General features: G+C 36.5%; 1 protein-coding gene across 2 annotated transcripts in view; it reads right to left on the bottom strand.

The window, feature by feature from the left end:
* Positions 1–25881, bottom strand: part of IQUB (IQ motif and ubiquitin domain containing) — a 236829-nt gene that overhangs the window by 189682 nt on the left and 21266 nt on the right. For both annotated transcript variants that reach the window (XR_009260278.1, XM_058724434.1), the window contains exons 7-9: positions 20938–21148; positions 9222–9397; positions 701–871 (exon numbers count right to left, since the gene is read on the bottom strand). Coding sequence is in view for 1 of the 2 variants with exons in the window: in XM_058724434.1 (XP_058580417.1) it covers positions 701–871; positions 9222–9397; positions 20938–21148 (558 nt within the window). In the remaining variant the exon portion in view is untranslated. The remainder of the gene's footprint in view (positions 1–700; positions 872–9221; positions 9398–20937; positions 21149–25881) is intronic.

Genomic DNA, 25881 nt, shown 5'->3' with positions numbered 1-25881 from the left:
CATGCTTATTTCCTACCTCTGGACCTACTGATTCTCCCTTTCTTCCTAACTATCTCTATCTTCCAATGTTAGTCACTACACAAACATCTTTAAAAACGTAATCCAGAACAAAAGCAGTCAGTGCCTCATTGAGTCAATGCCTCTGTTCTCAAGATGGAGGGACATGTAAGAGATCTATCCAGACTTAGTGCTCAACACGAACCATTTACTCAATTGCTTAATGTGTCTTAAATTAATAAATGATGAGGAAAAAAATAAAAATATTCTCATCCTGCTTTAAAATTGCTAAAAATAAAATTTTTATTGAAGAGTGTCAAAATATATAGAAATTGCTGTTTTAGTGAACTGAGTTGAGTATTAATCTCATGCTATATATATATTTGCATATATTTGCATCAATCAAATAGAAATGGGTATTTATTTCCATTTAGATTATGCATTGTGCATACTTCTATGTATCGTAATATATAGTTTGAGAACTTTTAGATAAATATTAATGCAGAAAACACATCCTCCCCAAACGACATCAAAACAATATAGCTGTTGACAAAACAAATTTATATATATAGACACTGATTAGTCATCTTTACCATTAATACCAAACAGCTTATTTTAGTAATCATTTTTTTATTAATAGTAATACCAATAGTGATACCAATATTGATAGTGATACCTCAAAACTACGAGAAAGTTAATGTACCTTCACAGTATGTTTAAGTGTTAGGAGTGCATCCAGTCTTTCATCTTGAGAGATATTTTTCAGCATTATGCATTTATAGATGTTCTGCAGCTCTCTGGCTCTGATGGTGAACTGTGTATCCATCTCAATTATTTTGCCGCTAAATGTTCTCCATACCTTTGGAGCTGAACACTTAAAAACAATAATATGTTTATAATTATTAGTTATAATTAAAGGTTAAAAAATAATTTCTACTAAAAGCTAACTTAATATCATGTGCTTTATGAATAAAAGCATCACTAAAGCTTGAGGAAATTAATTGCAGAATTTGTAGACCATGGGAAAAGAAAGCATTTTAGGAAAAAAAGTACGAATGAGCTATTTAGTCTGTGGAAGTGCAAGCATTTCTACAGGATTTAGAATTTGGTACTAATTTGTACTAACTAGTATGTTGAATGGCTGAATGGGTATATGGAATAACTCATTACCTTTGGAAAAAGGCATGCTATTTTCAATGTTAAAAAAAGTGATCTGCTTGTTTCAATTACACTGAGTTATAAAAATGTGTCTTGATCATGCTTTCTCAATTGAAGAAACTTTTGTGGAGCGATTGTTACTATCCTCAGTGCGCCAGAACTAAGGACACAGCAAAACGGGACTTCTGTGAGTTATGGTCTTGTTTCCTATAAACATAAATCTCTAACAAGTTCACAGTTCTTCACAAAACAGATGTCCATAGTTGAGCAACTATATTTAGCTATCTCAGCAGTGATCCCTACCTCCCTGATGATGATGGCTAAGATTCTCACTCTCTATTCCCAATTCAGCCTTGGTGCCTCCCAACCTAGCTGACCTCATGAGCCGAGGGTTAAAGATGGAGTTCACCTGCCCTGAAGCTCATCTGTGGATTCCCAGACTAAGAATTCAGGAGGTGGAGTGAGACACTAGAGACACTAGTTAGTGAAGATTAAGTGTGTGTTTGCCACTGCTTCTCTTCCCTCCGACCGAGACTTTACGAAAAGATGCCTTCACCCGGAAATTTCACAGTGAAACCTCACTATTTTCCCTTCTCCTTCATGGTATTAAAGCTGCTCAACTGCTTTCCCTGATTATAATCTAACAGAAACAAGCCTATTTTGATCATGACTATTGACTCTCCAAATGCTGGATTTTTTGTAGACTGAATGGTAATTTATGCTTTGGAGACCTGTAGTCTAATTTATGCCATAATTGCAGCCACTTAAATCTTAGATTTGATATAATTTAAAGTTTAATTAGAAGCCCTTGTATGGGAACAAATCATCAGGAATGCAGACTAGCCAAATAAAGAAATAATATAAGGGTGAATATGTTTTTCAGTTACAGCTTTAAATTACTTTTAAATTTCTTACATTTCATATTAGCTAAGTTACATTGAAAACTGAAAAGTACCATCTAAAAACAACTATATTTGAGATGCTTTCAAAGTAATGGCAGCATTTTCTGATCAAAGCCAGAATAAGTGCTGTTCAGAGCTAGGACTCTCCATCAGAAACTTTAGATTCTCAGTTCTAGTTTAAGTCCAGCAAGTGAGAGGCTGCGACCGTATCATTAATTTATATTCTTAAGGCATATATCTAATATTAAATAATGTACTGCTAATTAGCAGACTGATAGAATTAGCTAAAATTTATTAAGGATTATAAGAGGGAAATAGCTCAATAAGAAAATATTTTGTCATTTAATTACTATCACTTAGAAATAACAATATATAGATTATTTTAAATAGATACAGCCTTGTTTGGGGTAGGCCTCAGAGTGTTACTGAAGTTAAATGTTTCAAAGCTCCTTTTAAAAGTTTTTAAGGAATAAGCAACCTTAGGCTGAGTTTCATATTGTGATATTTAAAAATTTTTTAAGCTTTATTTATTTTTGAGAGAGAGAGAGGGAGAGACAGAGTGCTAGCAGGGGAGGAGCAGAGAAAGAGGAGACACAGAATTCAAAGCAGGCTCCAGGCTCTGAGCTGTCAGCACGCAGCCCAATGCGGGGCTCAAACTCAGGAACTGTAAAATCATGACCTGAGCCAAAGTCAGATGCTTACCTGACTGAGCCACCCAGGCGCCCCTCATATTGTGATATTTTAAAGTCTAACTAATGTCTTAATCTTGCCATGCCATTTTCTTCAGGATGACTCTATTAAATGCAATTTCCTTTCTTCTAGTAATGTGGGCAATACCTTTTGCTCTGCAGGTTTATTTCACTTGTATAATCCTTTTATTTCACTTGTAATAATTACCTTAAAAATTTTTTTTTCACGTTTATTCATTTTTGAGAGAGAAAGAGACAGAGTGTGAGCAGGGGAGGGGCAGAGAGGGAGGGAGACACAGAATCCAAAGCAGGCTCCAGGCTCTGAGCTGTCAGCACAGAGCCCAACGCAGGGCTCGAACCCACGAACCATGAGATCATGACCTGAGCCAAAGTCAGACACTCAACTGACTGAGCCACCCAGATGCCCCAATAATTACCTTTTAATGAAATATGTAGTTCATCTACTTCATTGTATTTCAGTTGATAGATTCATTTAACTCCACTTCCCCTCCAAGTTTTTAGCCCCATCTAATATAGTACGATTTGGTAATATCTCAGATTTTTTCCAAATACATTCAACATCCACTCATCCACCCAACACCTTCCACCCTGCAATTTTTAACTCAAACTCTGCCTTTTCCATAAAAATTCCTAATATGTTTTGAACCAATGAAATCACTAGTATCTCAAGTCCTATTGTACTCATAAACACACACACAAACACATGTGTGCGCGCACACACACACACAAATATACCATGTCTCTATTTCAATAACTCAGGGAAATTAAATTTAAACTGTTCTATAATTATTTTTTTGTTAATTTTATTTCTCCCAAAAGATTATAAGAAATAAATTCTCATGTGTTTCTATATATCTGATATGACCTACAGTACTCATTCATTCATTCCACAAATATTGATTGTGTTTACTATATATTAATGTATTAGGTACAGAGTAAACAATACTGATTTTAAGAACTCTCAAATCTCATAATATGTAAAGATAGGAAAACAAGTAATTAAAATACAGGATAATTCTGCTTCATGATTACAGGTAAACAGGTAACTAACCATAGGTTGCTATGAAGCAATTACTTAATGAAAAGAAAATATTATCTAAGGTGAAACCTGAAGAATAACCACGAATTAGCCAGAGTAAAGGGAACTGATTCTTCACAATCAAAGAATCCTAGATTTGAAGTTCGAGTTTCCCTAGTTAGTACTAAAAGATATATATAAAAAAAAAATCTATTGACGAAGCTGTTTTTATACTTGGATATATTTCTGCCAACACTGACAACCTGGTCTTCATTCAAGTCTAAGCTTCTTTGATTTCAGCCCTTAAGGTATTTTTTTTACCCTGATACAGGAAAATGCATCATCTTTGCTTATTTCTCTTTCTTATTTCCTTTTTCCTTTGAATGCTTTGGCTATAATAAGAGACGTACAACAATCATGTTCTTAAACTGCTTCAGAAAATAGGAGCGTAATAAATTCCATTAAGCTGCCAACAAATGAGACAGGGAAGACTCTGGAGGAGAGAAACAGAAGAACAGCAGGAAGAGGCATTTCAAGGAAGGGAAGGTGGAGAGATAACAAAAGCCTTGAGAGCAGCAGGCTCCCACAAAAGAGAAGAAATGACTGTACTGTGAAAGGAGGGCTTTCTTCCTCCTAAATTAATACTCGGGTCCCCAAGGGCACAAATTAAGAATAACCCTAACCCCCAAAAGCTACTGTGTAGTGATCAACTTTCCTTTTACACAGCAAAGGGGTTTTGTTCATACACAGAGGACACCCCTGTGCACTGTGGTGCTCAGAGAGAGGCAAAAATCGGTTGTATTTTCCTATCCCATTAGCTGTTGGCCACCAGAGTATGGGGGAGAAAAAGAAAAACATTTAAATGACACAGCTAACAAGGATTGCAGTTTTGTAGCTTGTGATTGTGAGAAGTGGTATGCGAATCAAAGAAAGGAACGGCCTTGACTCTAGGGAAAACCTCTTGCAGATTAGAAATTCAAATTGTCTCTTTAACACAGTTTGGGTAAAGAGAACCCAAGATACATCAGAAACTGACTGATGGTTTTTCACTCAAATTTCTTGACTTGCTTTTTTTCACCTCTGTCAGCTTGTGAGTTTTTAACCTCTGATAACCTGTGGAGGTCAATGTTTGAGGTGTTAAAATTACAAATTATTTAACCAATACTTCAAAAATCTTTAGATTAAGCCTTTTATGGAGAATGAAGGCTTAGTATAGAATCCATAATACCTGATTGGTTTAATGTCTATGTCCATGATAAGAAGATTAAAAATATTAGTTCAATAAACCACATAATATTTAGATACAGTGAAGTTAAACTAAAACCAAACATAAAATTCTATTGTTGAAAGTTATTTCCAAATTATAGTAAAGTAAATATTTTTTTATATATCTATGTGTTATAGTGCTAAACGTGGACCTGAAAATCAGCATTATGGCTCTCGTTGTTAGTTTTGACATTTGAAAAAAACTCTGACCTTGTCTAGCTTCAGGGATTCATTATAAGCTATTTTTTCTTAGTTATCAAAAATACTGTAGGATAATAAGTTACTTCAACTTTTTTTAAATCAGCACTGTGTCCCCCTGAATATTAGAGACAATGCTCGGCATGTGTGAGGGGCGAAGTAGACAGGAATAAAGAGGAATGGATATTGTATAAGAATTTACAAGGAAAACTATAAAATCTATCTTAATTGCTTTCCATGATGTTTAGTATGGCATCCTATACAAAAAGGTGATTTGAATGAATTTGCATTAGAATAACAAATATTTTATAATTTACCATAACAGATTAAAAGTATGTCAAAGTCACTGTTAGTTAATATTTTTAAAGACTGGACTAATTAGTCTATGTAATGGACTAGGATTGACTTCAAGTGTAGCAGTTCCATTCTGGTTGTGTTTTTCTTGCTCTCTACAACATTTTGGTCAAAACTGAGGTAAAATTCCCTTGTATCAGCTAAAATGTCCATTTCCTCTAAATCTTAGCCTATGAACGGGTGAGATTAATTGGTTCATCAGCTGATGTAACCATAGATTTAGAACTCAAATTCTAAAACCTATGATCCACAAAAAGCCTTTCCCTTGATTTCTACAAGTTCTTATAGCTATTTTTTCCATCGTTCCTTCAGTCTTCTGGTCTTGCCTTTTTGTGTGCTTCCCTAAATCAGTATGGACACTAAGGCCCAATCATTTCTCTCATTCTCACTCCTCTTACCAAAAAAATTATCTTGCACTTAATGTTTCATTTATTTTATAATATAACTAAAAAGTCACAAGGAACCATATTGTGCCCAGCTGTCTCCTCACTATGCTTTCTCTTTTTCTCTCCTGGCAACAGTCAAAGATTTCCATTTTCCTGGCAATTCTTCCTACACTCGGGATCTTTCAGGGTCGCACTTTCTACTACAACTTAACAGTTTTTACAAAAAACAAAAACAAAGACCACATTTTTCTTCCTCGTGAAAAATCCTATGAACAAAATTTCTCTATCTCATCTTTTTTTGGCGAGATTTCAAGACCTTCATAGAGTGCTACATACACTTCATAAGAAAACAATGGTCATTAAGTGGCTCCAGAGTCAATATGATACGCTGTGACCTTACATTTACACTCTTTATAATTCAAAAAAAAGTTTAGATACAATGTTAGGCAGAGGCCTGGAGGGGGTGAGGAGGGGGGTGGGTGGTGCATAAAGGCATAACAAGAATAGACACTGTATAAGTATTTACAATAAGAATTTTAAATAGTTTGTAGGAAACAAAGCATCAGAGAAAGCATAAGTAGGAATTCCTGTGGAAGTTCCAGCCTCAAATAAGGAAGGGTAGATGCCACTCATCTTCCTTGTCCCTTGTACCTCAGAAGCCCCCAGCTCCTTCAAACACTCTGGGTCCCTGTTGCCCTGGGTCTATGCCGTCCCCAATGGTAAGGTTAACAATCAGACACATAAGGAATATGGTTCCCAGTGATGAAGCTGGATTCAAGATAAAGTAACTTGCTAAAGGAATAAGTTTAGTTTGAAATAAGATCCTGGAGAAGTATGAATATTATACTTCCATACAGGAGACACATCTTTCCTAGAATGAAGATATTCAACAATTTGAAGTGACAGTATCTACATTGAATAATTTCTTGACAATACTTGAAATATGAAATTACACAACCATTATTTCTGTCCCTTATTTTTCCTTCCTGCCTTCCTCCATAAGCATGTATTAATACTCTGTGATATGCACTATGCTAGAAAATGAAGATACAGAGATAAAAGATACCTTTGCTTAAGCTCAGTATCTAGGAATGATTCAGACATGTAAATAGATACAATAAAAACTGACCACTACGGGGGCACCTGTGTCTCAGTTTGTTAAGCTTCTGACTCTTGATCTCACGATTTGTGGGATCAAGCCCCAAGTCAGGCTCTGCATTGGCAGCATGGAGCCGCCTTGGGATTTTCGCTCTCCCTCTCTCTCTGCCCCTCCCCTGCTTGCACGCTCTCTCAAAATAAATAAGTTTACTTTAAAAAAATTTTAAAAATTGACCACTATTTACTAAGAAGTGAAACAGGGTCTCGTGGAAGCATATAGTACAGGCTAAAGTAGGAGGATCAGTAGGTCCTTTCTGGAAGAAGGGGTATCTGAGCTTGTTTTGAAGGGTGTATAACTAGCTACTAATGAAGGAGGGAAAGGATGTTCCACGTAGAGGCAACACTGGATGCCAAAGCATGCAGAGCACGTGATCTTTCTGAGGACGTGCAAGTAACCCAACATAGCTGGAGCGGTGTGGCTGTAGTTTGCAAGGAGAAATGACAATGAGATACCAGCAGGTGAGGTGTGCTGAGTATCACTTGTGAAAATCCCTGAGAGGCAGTAAGGAGGGGCAGGAGCAGAGATGTGTTTAGTGAGGTCACTATGGCCGTGGTATGGATGACAGAGGAGGGAACTATGAAGTGAGACTGGAGGCTGAGAGCCTAATTTGGAGACACGAAGTAGTCCAAATGAGAAGGAAATCCACAATCAGATAAGTCACTGTCAATCTCACACACACACAAGACAAGGCCTGGCTCATGACAGCCTCCCAGGGGACATAGGAAAGCAAAGAGAGGAGCTGCTCCATAGCGTCTCCTCAGAAGCCTCCCGTCCTTTCAATTTCCAGCAGGATCACAAGACATTCCACCAAGATTCAGATTCGCTGTGGTTCAAGTCTTTGCCTACCTGGCGTGTTTGGATTCATGCAAGGGCATCAGGGTGCCATGGCAGAGCCATTTCCCTGTAGACAGTAGTAGTGGGTTTGAAAAGGAAGTAAAGAATTGAGACGATTATTAAAGTAGCAGAACAAACTGGTTGGTGGCTGGATGGGATGCCAAGGATAATGCCCAGGTGTCTTCAGCAACTGAGCAGATGATGAAACATTCATGAAGAATAATGATGTGAGTGCTACAGAACAGCATCTGTTTGGAGATGCAGGACCAGGGAACGGTGAGATGGTATAATTTCAGTGTTGACATGTCAACTTAAGGTGTACTGTTGGGACACCCAAAAGCAATTACAATAGGCAAGTTGTAATACATTTGGATACATGATTCCAAAGCTCCTAAGAGAGGTCTGGTCTGGACCTGCAGGGAGTTCCAGGATGTAGGTAGTAGTTAAAGCCACAAGAAAAATTGAGATCAAAGGAGAGTGTATTAGTAAAATGAGAGGAGGGCATTTAGAGTATCAAAAAATATGGTATTTAAAAACGAATGTTCTCAAGTAACAAGAATCATACAACGAGAATCACTATAGGCAAAGATCTAGAAGAACGCTATCCCCTTTCTTCTTGGGGCTGGATTGGCTTTTAATTGTTTGGAAAGATCAGATTTACAAAAGGAGACTGGTCACTATGGAAACAGGCTGTGCAATCAATATCAAACAGAACAGGCAGTTTCAACACAAAAAGATAATTAGTTTTTCCCTTAATTGTATGTTTTCATGGTTTTCAACAATCATATACATTTTTGGTCAGAAACTTCCAGTCAGTTAATGACCTGGGGAGCAAAAGCAAAAACACTCATCTATAGCTCTTTTCCCCAGGTTGCTTACTATGAGGCATCCCAAACCCAGACATTCTGTGACTTCAGTCACTCCACATTTCATCAGGGTGTGTAATTGATCTAACTTCTGTAGCCAGCCTAAATCTAAATGAACAGAGTCACAAGGAAGGTAGCTTTACTTTTTCCTTCATGGCCTAAACTTTTTAGTTAAGAACATATTAATTTCATGTTAATTGTCAATTGTTATTCTAGGCCACAGTTAAAAATCTAAAGCTGTATCAGAAAAAAGAAAAAAAACAGAAAATTTAAACATGAAAATTCGTACAATGTCAGTCTCTTCTTTAGTTCATTATTCTACATTTTTAAACTCAGGATTCATTCTTATTTAAATAATTGTTACTTTACTAACCTTATCCAAAAAAGCTTGTATCAGTGCTTCCTGGTTTGCCGTATATGAAATGTATCTATGCCTCCCAATGGAAGCAATTATCTGGGTCTCTTTTTCCAGAAGTTCACACAAAGCAGCTTTCCTTTCAGCCCCAGTGAAAGATTGGTTAATGCGTGCAAGTTCTTCTTGCCGCCAGACTAAAGGAATAACATGAAAGACTCTTGAGTTTTTAAAATCCCACATCTTTCAGAAAATTTTTTACCATCACATCCTGACAAACAGTATTTATTTTTGTATCAATTTAAATAAAATTATACATGAACATTATCATTCACATTGTACACCTGACATATGAAAAAGGAGGATGAAATGGAAGCTGAGAAACTTAAAGCAATAAAATTAAAGTCAAATAAAGAAAAGCCAAAGGAAATCAGCCCAGATAATGTCAAATTACACCTCCAAGTAAGCACATACTCTCCCTCGTACTGAAAAATATATGGTTTGGGTTTGTAGCAGCCATGAACATGTACTGATACTCAGATCTTTCAGGAGAATACCTGGTTTTGCTACCTAAGCAAAATAAGTCAGTCAGAGAAAGACAAATACCATATGACCTCACTCATATGTGGAATTTAAGAAACAAAACAAACAAGCAAAGAAGAAAAAAAAAGAGAGAGACACAGAGAGAGAGAGAGAGAGACAGAGAGAGGCAAGCCAAGATACAGACTCTTAACTATAAAGAACAAACTGATGGTTAGCAGAGGGGTGGGGGGATAGGTTAAACAGGTGATAGGGATTAAGGAGTACACTTGCTGGGGCTCCTGGCTGGCTCAGTGGGTAGAGTCTGTGACTCCTGAGCTTGGGGGTCATGAGTTTGAGTCCCACGTTGGTTGTAGAGCTTACTTAAAAAAAGGAGTACACTTATGATGAAAAAAATAAAACAAAACGATTTTGAAAAAGAATAACTTCCCTTAGGAAGACATTTTGTATATCTCCCCCCACCAAAAGAAGATCCAAAGACAGTAACATGTTATTTCCTCTATCTATCTATCTATCTATCTATCTATCTTCTTTAATATTTTGATATATGTATAAATACCTATGACTAAATTGCTTTTCACCTTTCCAGCAAAATTCCTCCATCAGATGACTCAAATTTCTTAGCTTTAAAAATAACGATTATTTTTTATGTTGACCACAAAAAAGTGAAGAGCAATTTTCTGATGCATCTATCTGTATAAATAAACATGCATGCACATTTACAATTTCCACCTGGAAGGGAAAAAGCATAATGTGCAAATGATTCAACTTTTCCTCCTGACAAGTCTCATCTACTCTTCTTCAAAGAAAGAAAGAAAGAAAGAAAGAAAGAAAGAAAGAAAGAAAGAAAGAAAGAAAAAAAGAAAGAGAAAGGAAGGAAATGGAAAAAGAGAGAATACGTGTTGTGAGGAATCCAGGCAGGTTACAGTGTCAGCTGCAGCACTTGACATGTGCCGCCATACTGAAGCAGAAGCCGTGTTCTCCCCACAAAGCTCCCAGTCAATGACCGAGAACCAGGGGGAGTTAGGGCCTGGCCGTGTCTGCCCAGCAGTGATCTCTTCTGTGGCTACTTGGATCAGCGCTAACCACTGGGCTGGCTCAGACTTCCTCAGAGCTGTTTTCTGTTTGAGGCTCTCCATTCCTCGTCCTCTTTCCTTCCCTCTCTCAACTTCCACAAGGGTCAAACTGCATCTTGATGAAGACTTTTCTTGCTCTCTTTCCCCTTTATCTTTTACTGTGACATCTTGTTGTCTGCTTCCACTAGGACCCACATTGACAGTTTTATGCAGAATTGTTGACATCAATTATTTTCTTCAATACTAGCACTTAGGTACCATTTTAGGTTACTTAGGTAGCACTTGGGTACCATATCCTTACAAAACCTTAAATTATAGCAGCAAATGTTGTAAAATAATTGTATTTACTTTTTACTCAAACCTATGAATTCAGTTAAGATAATATTTATGGTTGGTTACTATCCATAAAGAATGGGTTGCATGAAATATATCCTAAGAGCAAATTATAAAATGCCAAAGAATAGTATTTTAATAAACTCATTTTACCTAAGAGTAACAGCATATTGTCAAAATTAACTTACATGAGGGGCGCCTGGGTGGCGCGGTCGGTTAAGCGTCCGACTTCAGCCAGGTCACGATCTCACGGTCCGTGAGTTCGAGCCCCGCGTCGGGCTCTGGGCTGATGGCTCAGAGCCTGGAGCCTGTTTCCGATTCTGTGTCTCCCTCTCTCTCTGCCCCTCCCCCGTTCATGCTCTGTCTCTCTCTGTCCCCAAAATAAATAAAAAACGTTGAAAAAAAAAATTTTTTAAAAAACAAAATTAACTTACATGAGAAAAATGGATTACTAGGTCCTACCCTAAACTTAACTAAGTCAAAATTTCCGGGCTCACATACATGCATTTTTAACAAGGGTCTCATTCAATTCTTACACACACTAAATTTGGGGGGAAAATCGTTTTATATCCCACATTTCAGAAACCTATTTACATTAAAAGAAGCATAGTGTTGGCAAGAACCTTAGAAATCAAATGGTTCAATACCCCACCCACACGGAAGACAGTGTCCTCCTGGCAGCAGTTTGTACAGGTTTAATTCACTCACCCTGGCCTGGGACCAGCTGGGGAAGAAACAGAGTCAGTCTATTCCTTGCTCCAAATGGCATCCCTTTGGATATCTGAAGGTAGCTGTCACATTCCATTTAGGTTTTCCCCTTTCCAGACATAAACACTTCCCTTTCCTAAATTGCACATTATTTGATACAATTTCACGTCTCATCAAGGTCAAGCTGCTCTGTTATCACGGTACCTCTTTGAAATATAGCATACCAAATTTCTGACAAGATGGAGTTTTATGCACAAGCGGCTAACTCTCCTCTCCTAAATTCCCAGTTACATGAACCAAGAAATACGAAATGGGAGAGGAGAGGAGGAGACCCAAGTCAGTACTTTAAGTCAGAGAGGTACAACCTATATACTGGAAATCAGGGGGTTTAAGTTATAGCACAGATACTGCTGAAAGACACTCAAACAGGCACAAACGTCCCCCAAACTGCTGCTGTCTCATCTCAGAAAGCGGACATAGAAGAAGGTAGTAAACCTTAATTCAATGCCTTAGAGCTTGAGAAAAGAGCAAGTGATTAATCTATTTGATAGCTTACTATGTTTTAAGGAAGTCTTTGAAAATCCTTAGGAAGGAATGAAAGAATGCCTACACTTCAAGTCAATGCAGAAAACAACAATAATCACAACTGTTTATGAAAAAAGGCAAAAAATTCAAAAGAGAAAGTATAAAGCAAGGTGAGAGAAGCAAAATCAAGCATCATAGTTATATTTAAAAATATAAAATGGTTACTTTTTACTGAAAATAAGTTAGAACAATTTTTTTAATCCAATGACATGTTTTTAAGAGACACACTTAAAACAAAGTGACACCAAAAGTAAAGGTTAAACATAAAATGTTGATAAATGTAAACAAAAAAGAAAACAGAAGCAGCAATATTAACAGTATATTGAAAATAGAGGGGAAGACATTCAAAATTCGGTTATTGGGATAGGAGACAATTTTATGATGACCCTCGTGAATTTTATGACCCTCGTGAATGCTATACACAAAATCACATCCCATCTAACTTGTAAAGCAAAACTTCTATCAGTTATAAATACTCCTGGAGTGAGCATACTTTATTTATATAAACATAATTAAAATACAAATGAGTCGATCTATTTCAAGTAAAGAAGTATTAAAAGCATTAAAAAGTTTAAACAATATGATTAACAAATTTAAATGATTCAAGCTCTGACCAACAAAGGCTGAAAATATACCTATTTTCAAAGCTCTATGAAGCATTTAATTTATACAAATTCTAGCAGCAGGAATAAAAGAAAACAAATTCCCCAAATCAGAAATGCCAAAACTGCATTTTGATACTGTACAATTAAACTAGAATTAAAAACAAAAGTTTAAAAAGAATAGTCCCAACTGCTTGGAAATGTAATAAATACCAACAAAAATGAAATTTAAACAAAGAAGTTAAAAGTAAGACTGTCAACTATTAAGAAAAAAAAAGCCCCACTACATATCAAAATGGATAGGATGCTAAAAAATTGAAGTAACACAATTTGGGGGAACTTTGCAGAAATAAGCCTGAGATTCAAATCAGGTACCTCTGAAAAGTGTGTCAGGGCAGGGGAAGATTTACAAAAAGCTGTAATGTTTGTGACAGTTACTCATACACCTCCTCTGGAAAATCATGTCTGCTGGGTACTTCTCTCATTCCCCATTATTATTTAAGTAACTAGGAGTGGCTTTGATACCTGGATAAACACACAAGGACTGGGAACCTGAACTCATTCAACCATGGTTGATCTGTGTTCTTCATAGAACGTGGAAGCAAACAAAAATTGAAGCAACAATCTATTGTTCTTTATTCTGAACAAACATTCCAAAAAGTCACTCTAGTCTTTGACATTTATCGTAAGCTTCAGTTCATTCTAAGTTTTCGGATATTCAGAACTGTTCCTGAAAATGTTTTCGTGTCACATTTTGAGTCATCCTTGTTATTGTACATGTAGTAACCTCAGTCTGGAATTTACAGAGGATCTCCTGCACGTGCACTTTCACGAGCAGGACATTCATGGACACCTTCCCGCAGGTGGCAAGCCTGTCCTCCACCCGTGCAGGTTTACACAGCTTTGGTTTTGTTCAAGTCACCGTCACCCCAGAACACAAGAGAATATGCTGGATTAACTACAACAGCCTCTCTTACAACGTCTCATTCTCTTCTCTCTCAATAGACACAGGAACCGTGGTTTTAAGGTGTAGACTTTGCCTTAGCTTCCTTTCTATTCTTTTTTTTTTTTTTCAACGTTTTTTATTTATTTTTGGGACAGAGAGAAACAGAGCATGAACAGGGGAGGGGCAGAGAGAGAGGGAGACACAGAATCGGAAACAGGCTCCAGGCTCTGAGCCATCAGCCCAGAGCCTGACGCGGGGCTCGAACTCACGGACCGCGAGATCGTGACCTGGCTGAAGTGTGACGCTTAACCGACTGCGCCACCCCGGCGCCCCAGCTTCCTTTCTATTCTTAAGGCTGCTCTGAGAACAAAATCCTGTTGTTTTTTTTCTTACTGTACTATTTACTTCATCTCCTGTTTGCTTTTTGATTCCTAGGCCCCTCGTTTCTAACTAAACAATACAATAAAAATAACACTAACACCATGTTAGTGGTGGTTACCATGGAGTGCTGGTTACTATGTGTCAGGCTCTGTCTCAAGCTCCTCATGCATATGAGCTCATTTAATCTCCTGACAAACCAATGAAGGAGGTGCTACTATTATCCCCTCTTTTACAGAAAAGGAAACTAAGGAAAACAGAGACTTGTCCAGGTGGCACCAAGACTCAAACTCTGGCAGTCTGGTTCCATGTTACAGACTCTTAAGCACTGCTCTCCCACTTTTCAAAAACATGTAATCTTTTCATTGGACAGTCTCTCTCTATGAATTGATTAGTTGGTCTACTACTGAAAGCCACACTTACTAACCAGCTATCTAATTCTTTCCCTTTTCATGGAGATAATTTATTATTACACTGTCAGAATGACAAAGTTTCAGAGTCTCATGAACTGCATTCCCTGGCCATAGAATCAAACCTATTTTTTCTCTGAACTTTAAAAACTCGTTTGCCTGATCTGGTTACTATACCTGCCAAAACCTTATCATTTCTTTGTCAATTAAAACACTCAAAAATAAGTATTGAGCAATTATGTGAAAGGAACTCTATAAATTTCAATGGTGCATACAAAAGTGAGAAAGACACAATGCTTTCTTGAAGGCCCTAAATATCTCCTTGCCTCTCCCTAGTTGGAGACACTATAAAATTCTTCCATGAGGACAGAATTTTCACTTCTCTTTCTACTTATTTTTACCCAAAAGCCTGACATTTTTCACTGTGAGGCATAAAGACTTCCTTTAGATAGATCTCTTCTTGACACAAGATTCCTCTTATCTTCTACCAGGTATGATTTAATTAAGTAAATGTAGTCTTCGGTTGTTATATTACAGGCATGATTATTTTCTCATCATATTGCAGGGATATTTCAAAATACATCACATTTATATATAATTTATATAATTACAAAGTATATTTTCCTCCTTCTATTAAAATTTCAGATTTACTTTAACACCAGTCTCTGCATTGGAAGGTAAATATCTAAAGTGTTGTTTCTGGCCCTCGTCTGTTATAACCACTGTCTGTTTTAACATCTAGTTTTATAGTTTTTATCATACTATTTCTTCTTCCTCTCGACTTCCAATTTGAAATCATCCTGATCAGGCCAAGGACAGGCCAGTGGTACTCTCTATAAGAATCCACTCTGCCCTTTACCAGGAATGCATTATTCAGACACTGGACAGCTTGGTCTGTTCAAAAAGAAGATTTTTAAATTTAAAAGCAAAATTGTCTTCAGCAAAAGAGTTGTAAATTTAAGGCTAAATTATGTTGTGAAAATCCAGGAAATCCATGATTGATGACTTTATCCTTTAAGAGCAGTTTTACCAACCAAAAGAACTTTAAAAATTTTGACAAAATCCATATAACCAAAGGCAGTGTATGAATTAAAAGAAAAATTGCTTGCTTGTGGAAATAATAACTGAGAATATTTGTCTTATGGGATTATATGGATGTTCCCAGAAAGCAAATAAAGATTGAATGATATAAGTAAGCCTATTTTACTTCCAGTTTTACATCAGAAACCTTTGGGACTGGTAATAAATTTAGGTCACTAGGATATTATTTAAGCTATGCTGCCAACCTCAAAGAGCAATATACTACTCTCCTAGATTAATACCGGGTGAGTCTGGAGATAGATGCACTCAAAATCACTTATATGAATGTATATATTCAGACTTTACATTTTGCTTAAATTATAGTATGACTTTTTAAAAGGAAACAATCCAGTGAAGCTAATTAGAAATGAAAATAATGGTCTTTAGGGGCTCCTGGGTGGCTCAGTCGGTTGACTGTCCAACTTCAGCTGGGGTCATGATCTCGCGGTCTGTGAGTTCGAGCCCCGCGTGGGGCTCTGTGCTGACAGCTCAGAGCCTGGAGCCTGTTTCAGATTCTGTGTCTCCCTCTCTCTCTGACCCTCCCCCTTTCATGCTCTGTCTCTCTCTGTCTCAAAACTATATAAACATTAGAAAAAAAATTTAATAAAAAAAGAAATGAAAATAATGGTCTTTAATTCCAATAAAATTCTCCATTAGATGGCCCTGTAAACCTATAGTAAGGAATGGAACATGGCATCAGAAAAATACCATGTCCCAACTACTCATAAGGAATAGACACACATAGGAATCAGGAGTGGATGGACAAAACCTATTTTTTATCTGAATTGACAGTTTCCAGAACTATACAGAGAAGACATTAAAGAAAACGAGAGATTCTGCCCCATATCATAAAAGGTATGTTCCATAGGGATGATGATAATTAAAACAAACAAGCAAATAAATTGGAATGCTGAATTCATTTTCCAGTGTTGCCGTAACAAAGCACCATAGACTGGGTGGCTTAAACAACAGAAGTTTATTTCCTCACAGTTCTGGAATTGATAAGTTCAAGATCAAGGTGATGGCAGGGTTAGTTTCTTCTGAAGACCTCTCTCCTGGGCTTCTAAATGGCCATCATCCTTCAGTGTCTTTATATGATCTTCTCTATGTGTTTGTTTGTGTCCTAATCTCTCCTTATAAGAATATTAGTCATACTGGTTAGGGCTCATCCATAAAACCTTATTTTTTCTGAATTGCTTTTTTGAAGTCCTATCTCCAAATTCAGTCACATTCTGAAGGGCTAGGGCTTAGGACTTCAACATGTAAATTTGGGGGGAAACACAATTCAACCCATAGCAGATATCAATAGCCACCAATATTTTTTTAATGTTTATTTATTTATTTTGAGAGAGAGAGAAAGGCAGAGAGAAAGGAAAGAGAGAATCTCAAGCAGGCTCCATGCAGTCAGCACAGAGCTCAACACGGGGTTCGATCTCAGGACCCTGAGATCATGACCTGAGCCAAAATCCGGCTGCTTAACCAACTGAGCTACCCAGGAGTCTCTAATATTTTTAAAGAAAAAGATATTAAAGGAATTGGTTCATTTGAAAGAATATGTTTATTTTATCTCCTTAACTTATCTTCTCAGACAAATCATCTAATTTCCAGTGTCTGAAGTTCAATTATAAAATGAAAAGGGGCGCCTAGGTGGCTCAGTCAGTTAAGCATTCTAATTCAGCTCAGGTCATGGTCTCATGGTTTGTGGGTTCGAGCCCCGCATTGGGCTCTATGCTGACAGCTTGGAGCCTGGAGCCTGCTTCGGATTCTGTGTCTCCTTCTCTCTCTGCCCCTCCCCCACTTGTGCTCTGTTTCCCTCTGTCTCTCAAAAATAAATAAATGTTAAAACAAAATTTTTTTTAATTAAAAAAATGAAAGGATAGGACTTAGCACCTAAAGTCTGTACACATTCTAAAATTCCTGAGCTCTAAACTTGCAATTTCCAAACAAGAAATAGAAGAACATACAAGATTTTGTCCACCAGTAGCAGTTTATATGCATCTGTTTTTTAAAATTCTCATTCACAGACTGCAAGCCTACATGGAGAGAACCAAGGAAGATTCAGACTGAATACCCAGAGCCAGATGATGTCAATGGACTCCAGAAGCTAGAAGTCAAGGTACATTGAGATGAGAAGTAATAATCTGAGAAGAGTCAGAAAAGGCCATTAACACAAGTCAAAACAAAGCAAAGGGTTAGCAGATTCAATTCAACAATGAGCAAGGGTCCTATCAGGCACCCTCAGTACAAATGTACACAGTTAAGACAGTGGTGTTTACAGGGAATTGTGGGCAAGGAAAAGAGGCTCTGAGCCCAATCTGTGCTGTCAAGAGAAGTTTCCTAAAGATGATAACCCCTATGCTGAGTCTGAAATAAGAGTGACAATTCAGATCAATAAAAGGAGTCATCCTCAACATATTGCTGTAAGAAAAAACAAACATAAAGATAAAATAGTGTTGCCTGGAAATGGTCTTGACTTTGATACATTATATTAACTTATGTAGTTAAATTAATTTTCTTTAATGATCTATTTTGCTTTTATTACTGAGGGACAGATTACCCAGAGGAAAAGCTGAACTTCCTTTTAGTTTTAATTTAAACTGTGTAATTGTTACTATGTGCCACAAGAGGGCAGCAGTTTCAAAGACTACAACAAAACAAAAATTATTATTCTGAGAGTTTTAAATTAGAACTTTAGGGCTGGAAGAAAACTAAAGAGATGTCTCTTTTATATAAGAAATTTCATTTTATTCCATATAAATCATGTGTAGACATATAAAGTATATCTGCTCTATTTTAAGATAGAAAATCTGTATAAAATTATTTACAAATATAAAATTATTATAGTTGTAATAACTATTAATAACTAATAATAATTATAGTTATAATATAACTATATATGCATAATTCTTTGCACTTTTAAAGTACTTTCATAAATGTAACATTTATTTATTCACATATCATAAAGCCCTGTGGAATAGACATGCCAGATATTAGTAAGTCCTTTTGTAGATGAAGAACCTGAGGCTAAAGAAAATAAGTGACTTGCCCAAGTTAATACCACCAATAAGTAGAAAAGGTAGAACCTCACTCAGCATATTTTCTGTTGTTTTACACAACTGCCTGTCAACCAACGAAATAATAATATCCTTGGGCTTGTTCAGATAGGATTTGGAATATTATTTGAATAGAGTTCTGCTATAACAGAACTCTAGTTTTATACTTGTCAATAAGATCTTTCCTAGATCTTGCCAACAGTGCTCTCTGTTTAATTCTTAACATTTAAAAGTAAACTTTGTTTTCATCTGAGAGGATGAAAATAGAAGTGAGGTTTAAAATAAAACAAAGTATTTGCAGAGGTCAATGATTAGGAGAAAGACGAGGCAGATGTAAAAGCTGAAGGAACAGGCTGTTACCTCAAACACTGCCACGTTCCTAAAGCCACTCAATTTTGCATGTTACCAAAGAGATAAATTTATTAGCATTGCTTATCAGACCTAGTGTTTCACTGTATTATCTTTTGGTGAATAGCATATTACCATATAGCTATTTAATAGACCCAATATCTGACACCTAAAACTGCTGTTAGAGAGGAAGGGTGACTTGAGTAACAGAACATATAATAACATCCACAAACAGTATATAAAAAGTTATATTAAGAAAATTTGCTTAAAGTTAATGTCATAAATAATCATAGAGAAGTCAAAGACTGTTATTTCTTTGGATGAAAAGACCCTGCTCAAATAAAAAAACTATTGAGGCTACTCTTAATTTTATTTTTAAGCTTTTATTTATTTATTTTGAGAGAGAGAGAGAGAGAGAGAGAGAGAGCACAGCAAGAGAGGGATGGAGACAGAGAGGGAGAGAGAGAATGTCAAATCCCAAGCAGGCTCTGTGCTGCCAGCGCGAAGCCCCTTGCAGGGCTCCATCCCATGAACCATGAGATCATGACCAGAGCCAAAACCAAGAGTCAGACGTTTAACTGACTAAGTCATCCAGGTGCCCCGAGGCTATTTTTAATTTTGAAAATTCCTCTGCATTGTCACAAGAACCCAACTTCTCTACTTTCTGGCATCTAAAGTAATTAGTAACTCTCTGTTCCACTTCCTGGCACTTTATCTGGTACTACTGGAAAAGTGGAAGCCAGAGATAACTGCATTACATCCTTGGGGTTCCCTTTCATTCACTCACTCATCCAATCCGCCAATATTTGTTGGGCATATGAGCTAAGCACAGAAAAAGTGAGAGCATCAAAAAAAAAAAATAAGTTATTCTCTCATGGAGTTTGCAATCCACTGGTGAAAATTAATGCTAAACAAAAAGATACATTATTACAAATTGTGGTGGTGATATAAATGAAAAGTTTGGGGTGCAATGATAACCATTAGATGACAACAGGATATCCAGGTTGGACTGTCAGTCACAGAAGCCTCTGAGTAGGCAACATTTAAGTTGAGATTGGAAGGGAGCAATGAGAAACAACTTCAAGAACAGCATATCTATTGCCCTGAGTACGGAGTGCTTGGCCTGTCAAGTAACTGAAGCTTTTAATTGTGTCAATGACTAACACACATTCTGTGGAAGAAATAAGGCATAAACGTCAATTGTGTAAAGAATATACATCTATATTGATCATTAATGGGTGGGAATTAAAAGGTATTGCCAAGCCCTCCTCTAAAGAACAGAAATCAGAGACAGGATTCTGAATTGAGGGATTCAAGACAGTTCAGTTCTGCATTCACAAATTCGCAAGACCATCAGAGAATCAGATTAGACAATGCTTTCTCTTTTTATCTCACGGGGATGATCGAATGAGGTAATATACTAAACCACAAAATTTACAGAGTAGTATGCACATTTTATTTAACCACTGTTGATATAAAAGCATCCCCAATTTATTCCCACCTTAATTCCTGTCCCAGGTGTAAAACATTATTCATCTCTTTAAATTCTCTAGGCCAAGATTCCCAAGACCTCATGCTGAAATAAGAAGGCCTTCCTTTTGTCTTTAATACACCTGCTTTTCCTAATAGTGAAAAATTATAAAATTAATATTTTATGCAAAGCCTATTTCAAACTTACGTTCCAGTGCATTATAAAGAAGCTCAAAATCTTCTTTTGTCTGAGGATTATGCCTCCGGTGATAGTCCAGTTTCATCCATTCTTCTTTTTCTCTTATCTTCCTTTGTTCTTCCTCTGCTTCCCACTTCAACCTTAACATTTTCTGTCTTCTTAAATTCTCTACCATGACTTTAGCATGCCATCGTCTATAGTAAGTCTGTAACACTATTACCTATAGTTAAATTAAAAGGAAATAAAAAGTGTCTACCATCAACTATATCAGATAATAACAAAAGGCAATAGTGATTATTTCTATTCCAATGCAAAAATTACTAAACAAACTGAGAGTCTAGGTTTCCCTCTATGCCAGACATTCTCACACACATCGGGACACATAAGCTGTGGATAATGCACATCAGCAATTTGACTCCAAAATCTAGCAAATACACCTTCCTGGGAGGTAGTTAGTACAATGCTTAAAATCATAGGCTCTGGGGTAAAACTTAGTCTAAATATTTCCTCTGCGACTCACTAGTTGTTTGATTTTGGTTTATTCTCCATATAACATCCTTATCTTAACCCTGGTGCATCACAAGTCCTCAATAAATACTATTATTGTCACTATTATTGTCACAACCATTAGAAAAACTATTATTGTCACTAATATTAATTAACTCTAGTTTATCTTAACTACCATCAGCTTAGGCTCATATTTAAAACAAAATTTCAGGGGCGCCTGGGTGGCGCAGTCAGTTGAGCGTCCGACTTCAGCCAGGTCACGATCTCGCCGTCCGTGAGTTCGAGCCCCGCGTCAGGCTCTGGGCTGATGGCTCGGAGCCTGGAGCCTGTTTCCGATTCTGTGTCTCCCTCTCTCTCTGCCCCTCCCCTGTTCATGCTCTGTCTCTCTCTGTCCCAAAAATAAATAAAAAACGTTGAAAAAAAATAAATAAAACAAAATTTCATTACCTAAACATAAAGCAGGTAGGTTATATGTAGTAACTACCAAAGGCAGGTTAGATAAGTCTCCATTTAAGAAAACAAGTATTTATTAAATTGTGAGAAATATAAATATGTCTGAAGTTATAGTATAGTACTAAATTCCAAAAAACTTGCCATATAACTGAGAGATTTTTTTTATTTACTAAACTCATAAATAAAAATAAAATGTGGAGAGGCTAGATCAAGATTGAGGACAGAGAATATGCTGATACATCCCTTTACTGTGGCCTAATCTTTGGTAATCAGGGAAAATCATATAAGCAGAAATCGGTAAGGACACTGGATCATACTAACGGAGACTTCCAAAGGAACAGAAACTTTGAAGAATCCCCTCAAGAAGGGAGACAGGTAGAATAAATTGAAGAGGAATCTATGCCTAATCATGTACAGGGAAGATGGAGAAGCAGGCTAGAAAATACAGAAGGGTCTGTAAGACTGTTTCAAGCCCTAAACCAGTGGATCCAGTGAGCAGAAGAGGTGTGTTAGGGCAAATGGCAAAGTGACTGCTTGAAAAATGCCAAAAGGACAGGCTTCTCTAAAACAATCTAGGGAAACCACACCCGTGGGTGACACCCACGATGAATAGAAGCCCCTTCTTCATAAAACTAGCTCTCTTCCAGAATCAAGCCTTGGCCATCCCCTAAAACCACTGCGGTAAACAAATACGCATAGCACACGGGACATAAGGGATCTCAAATACCCTGTCTACACACCCAGGAATAACCAAACATTTGGGAAGAACCCACAAAATATAAGGCTCCTCATTCAACAAAGAAAAGTTTACTTTTGTGTGAACAGAAATACCGGAACAGTGGTTCCCAAAGAGTGGTGGTCAGACCAGCAAGCTCCAGACAGAATGAAGCAAGTTGACCAGAGAAATTACTCCAAATATACTAAAAGAACATGTCTCCAAACTAAAGACATAAGCTCTCAGATAGAAAGGGCTCATGGCCAAATCTCAAGCATATCACAATAAGATTACTAGAGATAAAGTAAAAACCCTAAAAGCTTCCAGAAAGAGGAAACAAAGAAATGCAAAACTGACATCAGACTTTTAATCAAATAGAGCTTCAGTGTTATAAAGAAAAATAATTTTGAAAACAAGTTTAAATCTATCTATGTGGACTCAAATTAAACTTCAAGAATGAAGTTGATTCAACAGGACTAAGAGGTTTATCTCCCAGGCATCATCTCTGAAAAAATTACTAGAGAATGTGTTCTAGCAAGAAAAATAAGTTAAAATGGAAAGATTAAAGAACTGAGAAAACATTTCCAAAAGAGTTATCAAGCTAAATACATCTTATTTGGAAAAAGTCATATATATCAATATAAATATATCAAACAACAAAGTGAAGTTATAAATATATAGTAAATTATAAAGTAAGTTATATATATAATTATAATTATAGACATACATATATGTCTATAATTATAATTCCAGATCCAATCTGACTGGCTAGGAGGAATGAGGGAGGAGGACAAGGAAATGAAAAACAGAAAACCCTGCTAAGGACCTTGACTTATTCATGGAAAAGATAGAGCCTGATTAAGTATGCCTTTGGTATAAAAAATTTAGGAAACAAAAAAGTTTTTAATTTTTATAAGGAACCATTAGAAAAACAGAAACAAAGGACCTGCTTTCAACTATGAAAGAACAAAACAAAAAAAAAAAAAGAAAGAAAGAAAATGTTTAGTCAAACTAACCAAAAGAAGAAAAGGCTGGTAAAAGAAAAAACAAACAAAATGTGAATAATAAATAAAAACCAAAATGAGATGGCAAGAATGAGTACAAAAATATCAATAGTCATATATAATATTGCTTAAAACAAAAAAGATTTAAAATAAATACAAGCATGAAATCAAGAAGCTCAAGAATAAAGTAAATATGATACAAGTAGAAAGGAGTCAGTGAAGACAAAAAGAACTTCCTACGTGGAAATTTCGTCCTATACTGGCTTTTAACCCATCCCTCTGTGTACAACTCACATCCCACTCTCACCTCCCTAGGAAACTCCTGTTCACCTTCCAAGGTTGTATGGGGCAAAGCAGTTTGGTTCTTGATGCCATCCCCCTTGGCAGGCATTTAGAGTTTCACTTCCTCAGCTTAAGTAAGTCAAGTTAACATTTCTCCATCTGCTTTACAACTTTAAAATAATTGACTGACACTCTTCTCTCTTTTCATGTATTCTTCGTTCCTGTATGTTTACATTTTTTTAGTCCTTTAATACCATTTTACTGGAGTTTGGAAAGTGTTGTAGAGACTTCCATCTCCCCACCTAATATCCATTCTCTCCTACTTCCTTAATAAGAAAACCTCAATCTTATTGAGGGACAACAATATGAAACTTTAAAAATGTATTTGTCACACACTCGCAGTGAGCACAATCACATGACACAGTTTGGGCCAATGAGATGTAACTGGAAGGCACTGGGTGGGGCTTGCAGGGAAAACTCTTGAAGGTAGCATATACGGCTCATGCTCCCTTGACCTCTCCCTTCTTCCTGCATAGATTGCAGACATTATGCTGAAGGTTGACTAACCATTGCATTATCATGTAAGTTATAAGCTCATAAGATTAATGGAATGGAAAGGTAAAAGGAGTTTAGGTTCTTGATGATATCACAGAGCTACCATCCAAGCCCTGTACAGTCAAAAAATAAAAATTGGTTTGGACTGAGAACATAAAAATCTATCAGGCTGGAATAACAGGCATTAATTGTCAGCTATGAAATTAACAGGAAACAATATTTCTTCCAAGGACATACTACAGGTATAAAATGTCCTAACAATCCCCTCCTTTGAGTGAATACTATTATTCTGTGCACACTGAGAAACTTAGTACTCTAAAATACTAATCTATCAGAAACTTTGCTGTTTGAAATTAGATAACCAAAAATGAAGCATCCCACTCTTGGCAGGAGGATCTATGTCAGTTTGACAGAGAGAAGCAGCCTTAACTTACAACAAACATGCTGAACTTCAGCAAAGGAACATTCCACATCTCTCTTAACTTTGTTACCAAAGGAACAAAGCTGGAGATACCATACTTCCTGATTTGAAACTACAATGCAAATCTATAGTAATCAAAACACTATATATTGGTATAAAAACAGAACTATAGATCAATGGAACAGAATAGAGAACCCAGAAACAAACTCATACATACATGGTCAACTAATTTACAACAGAGGAGGCAAGAATATACAATGGGGAAGGATGGTCTCTTCAATAAATGCTACTGGGAAAACTGGACAGTAACATGCAAAAGAATGAAACTAGACCATTATCTCACACTATACAGAAAAAATTACTTCAAATTGTATTAAAGACTTGAATGTAAGACCTGAAACCAAAAAAATTCCTAGAAAAAACATAGGTGGTAAGCTACTTGACACAAGTCGTGGCAATAATTTTTTAAATCCGACTCCAAAAGCAAAGGTAACAAAACAAAAATTAACAAATGGGACTATATCAAACTAAAAAGCGTTTGCACATCAAAGGAAACCATCAACAAAATGAAAAGCCAACTTACTGAATGGGAGGAACTATTTGAAAATCATATATCTGAAAAGGGGTTAATATCTAAAACATATAAAAACTCCTAAAACTCAAGTACAAAAAAATAATCATAATAAACAATCCAATTAAAAAATGGGCAGAGGATCTGAATAGACATCTTTCCAAAGACATCCAGATGGCCAACAGACATATGAAAAGATGCTCAACATCACTCATCATCTGGAAAATGCAAGTCAAAACCACAATGAGATATCACCTTCTACCTGTTAGAATGGCTATCATCAAAAAGATAAGAAATAAAAAGTGTTGGCATGGATGTGGAGAAAAAGGAACCCTTGTGCCCTGTTGGTAAGAATGTAAATTGGTACAGTCACTATGGAAAACAATATAGAGGTTTCTCAAAAAATTAAAAATTAAACTACCATTTGATCCAACAATTCCACTTC

The sequence above is a fragment of the Neofelis nebulosa genome, chromosome 4 (assembly GCF_028018385.1).
Source record: "Neofelis nebulosa isolate mNeoNeb1 chromosome 4, mNeoNeb1.pri, whole genome shotgun sequence".
In the NCBI taxonomy this organism is placed as follows: Eukaryota; Metazoa; Chordata; class Mammalia; order Carnivora; family Felidae; genus Neofelis; species Neofelis nebulosa.
Note: the sequence above shows the minus strand (reverse complement) of the source record. Positions and strands in the feature narration are given on the sequence as shown.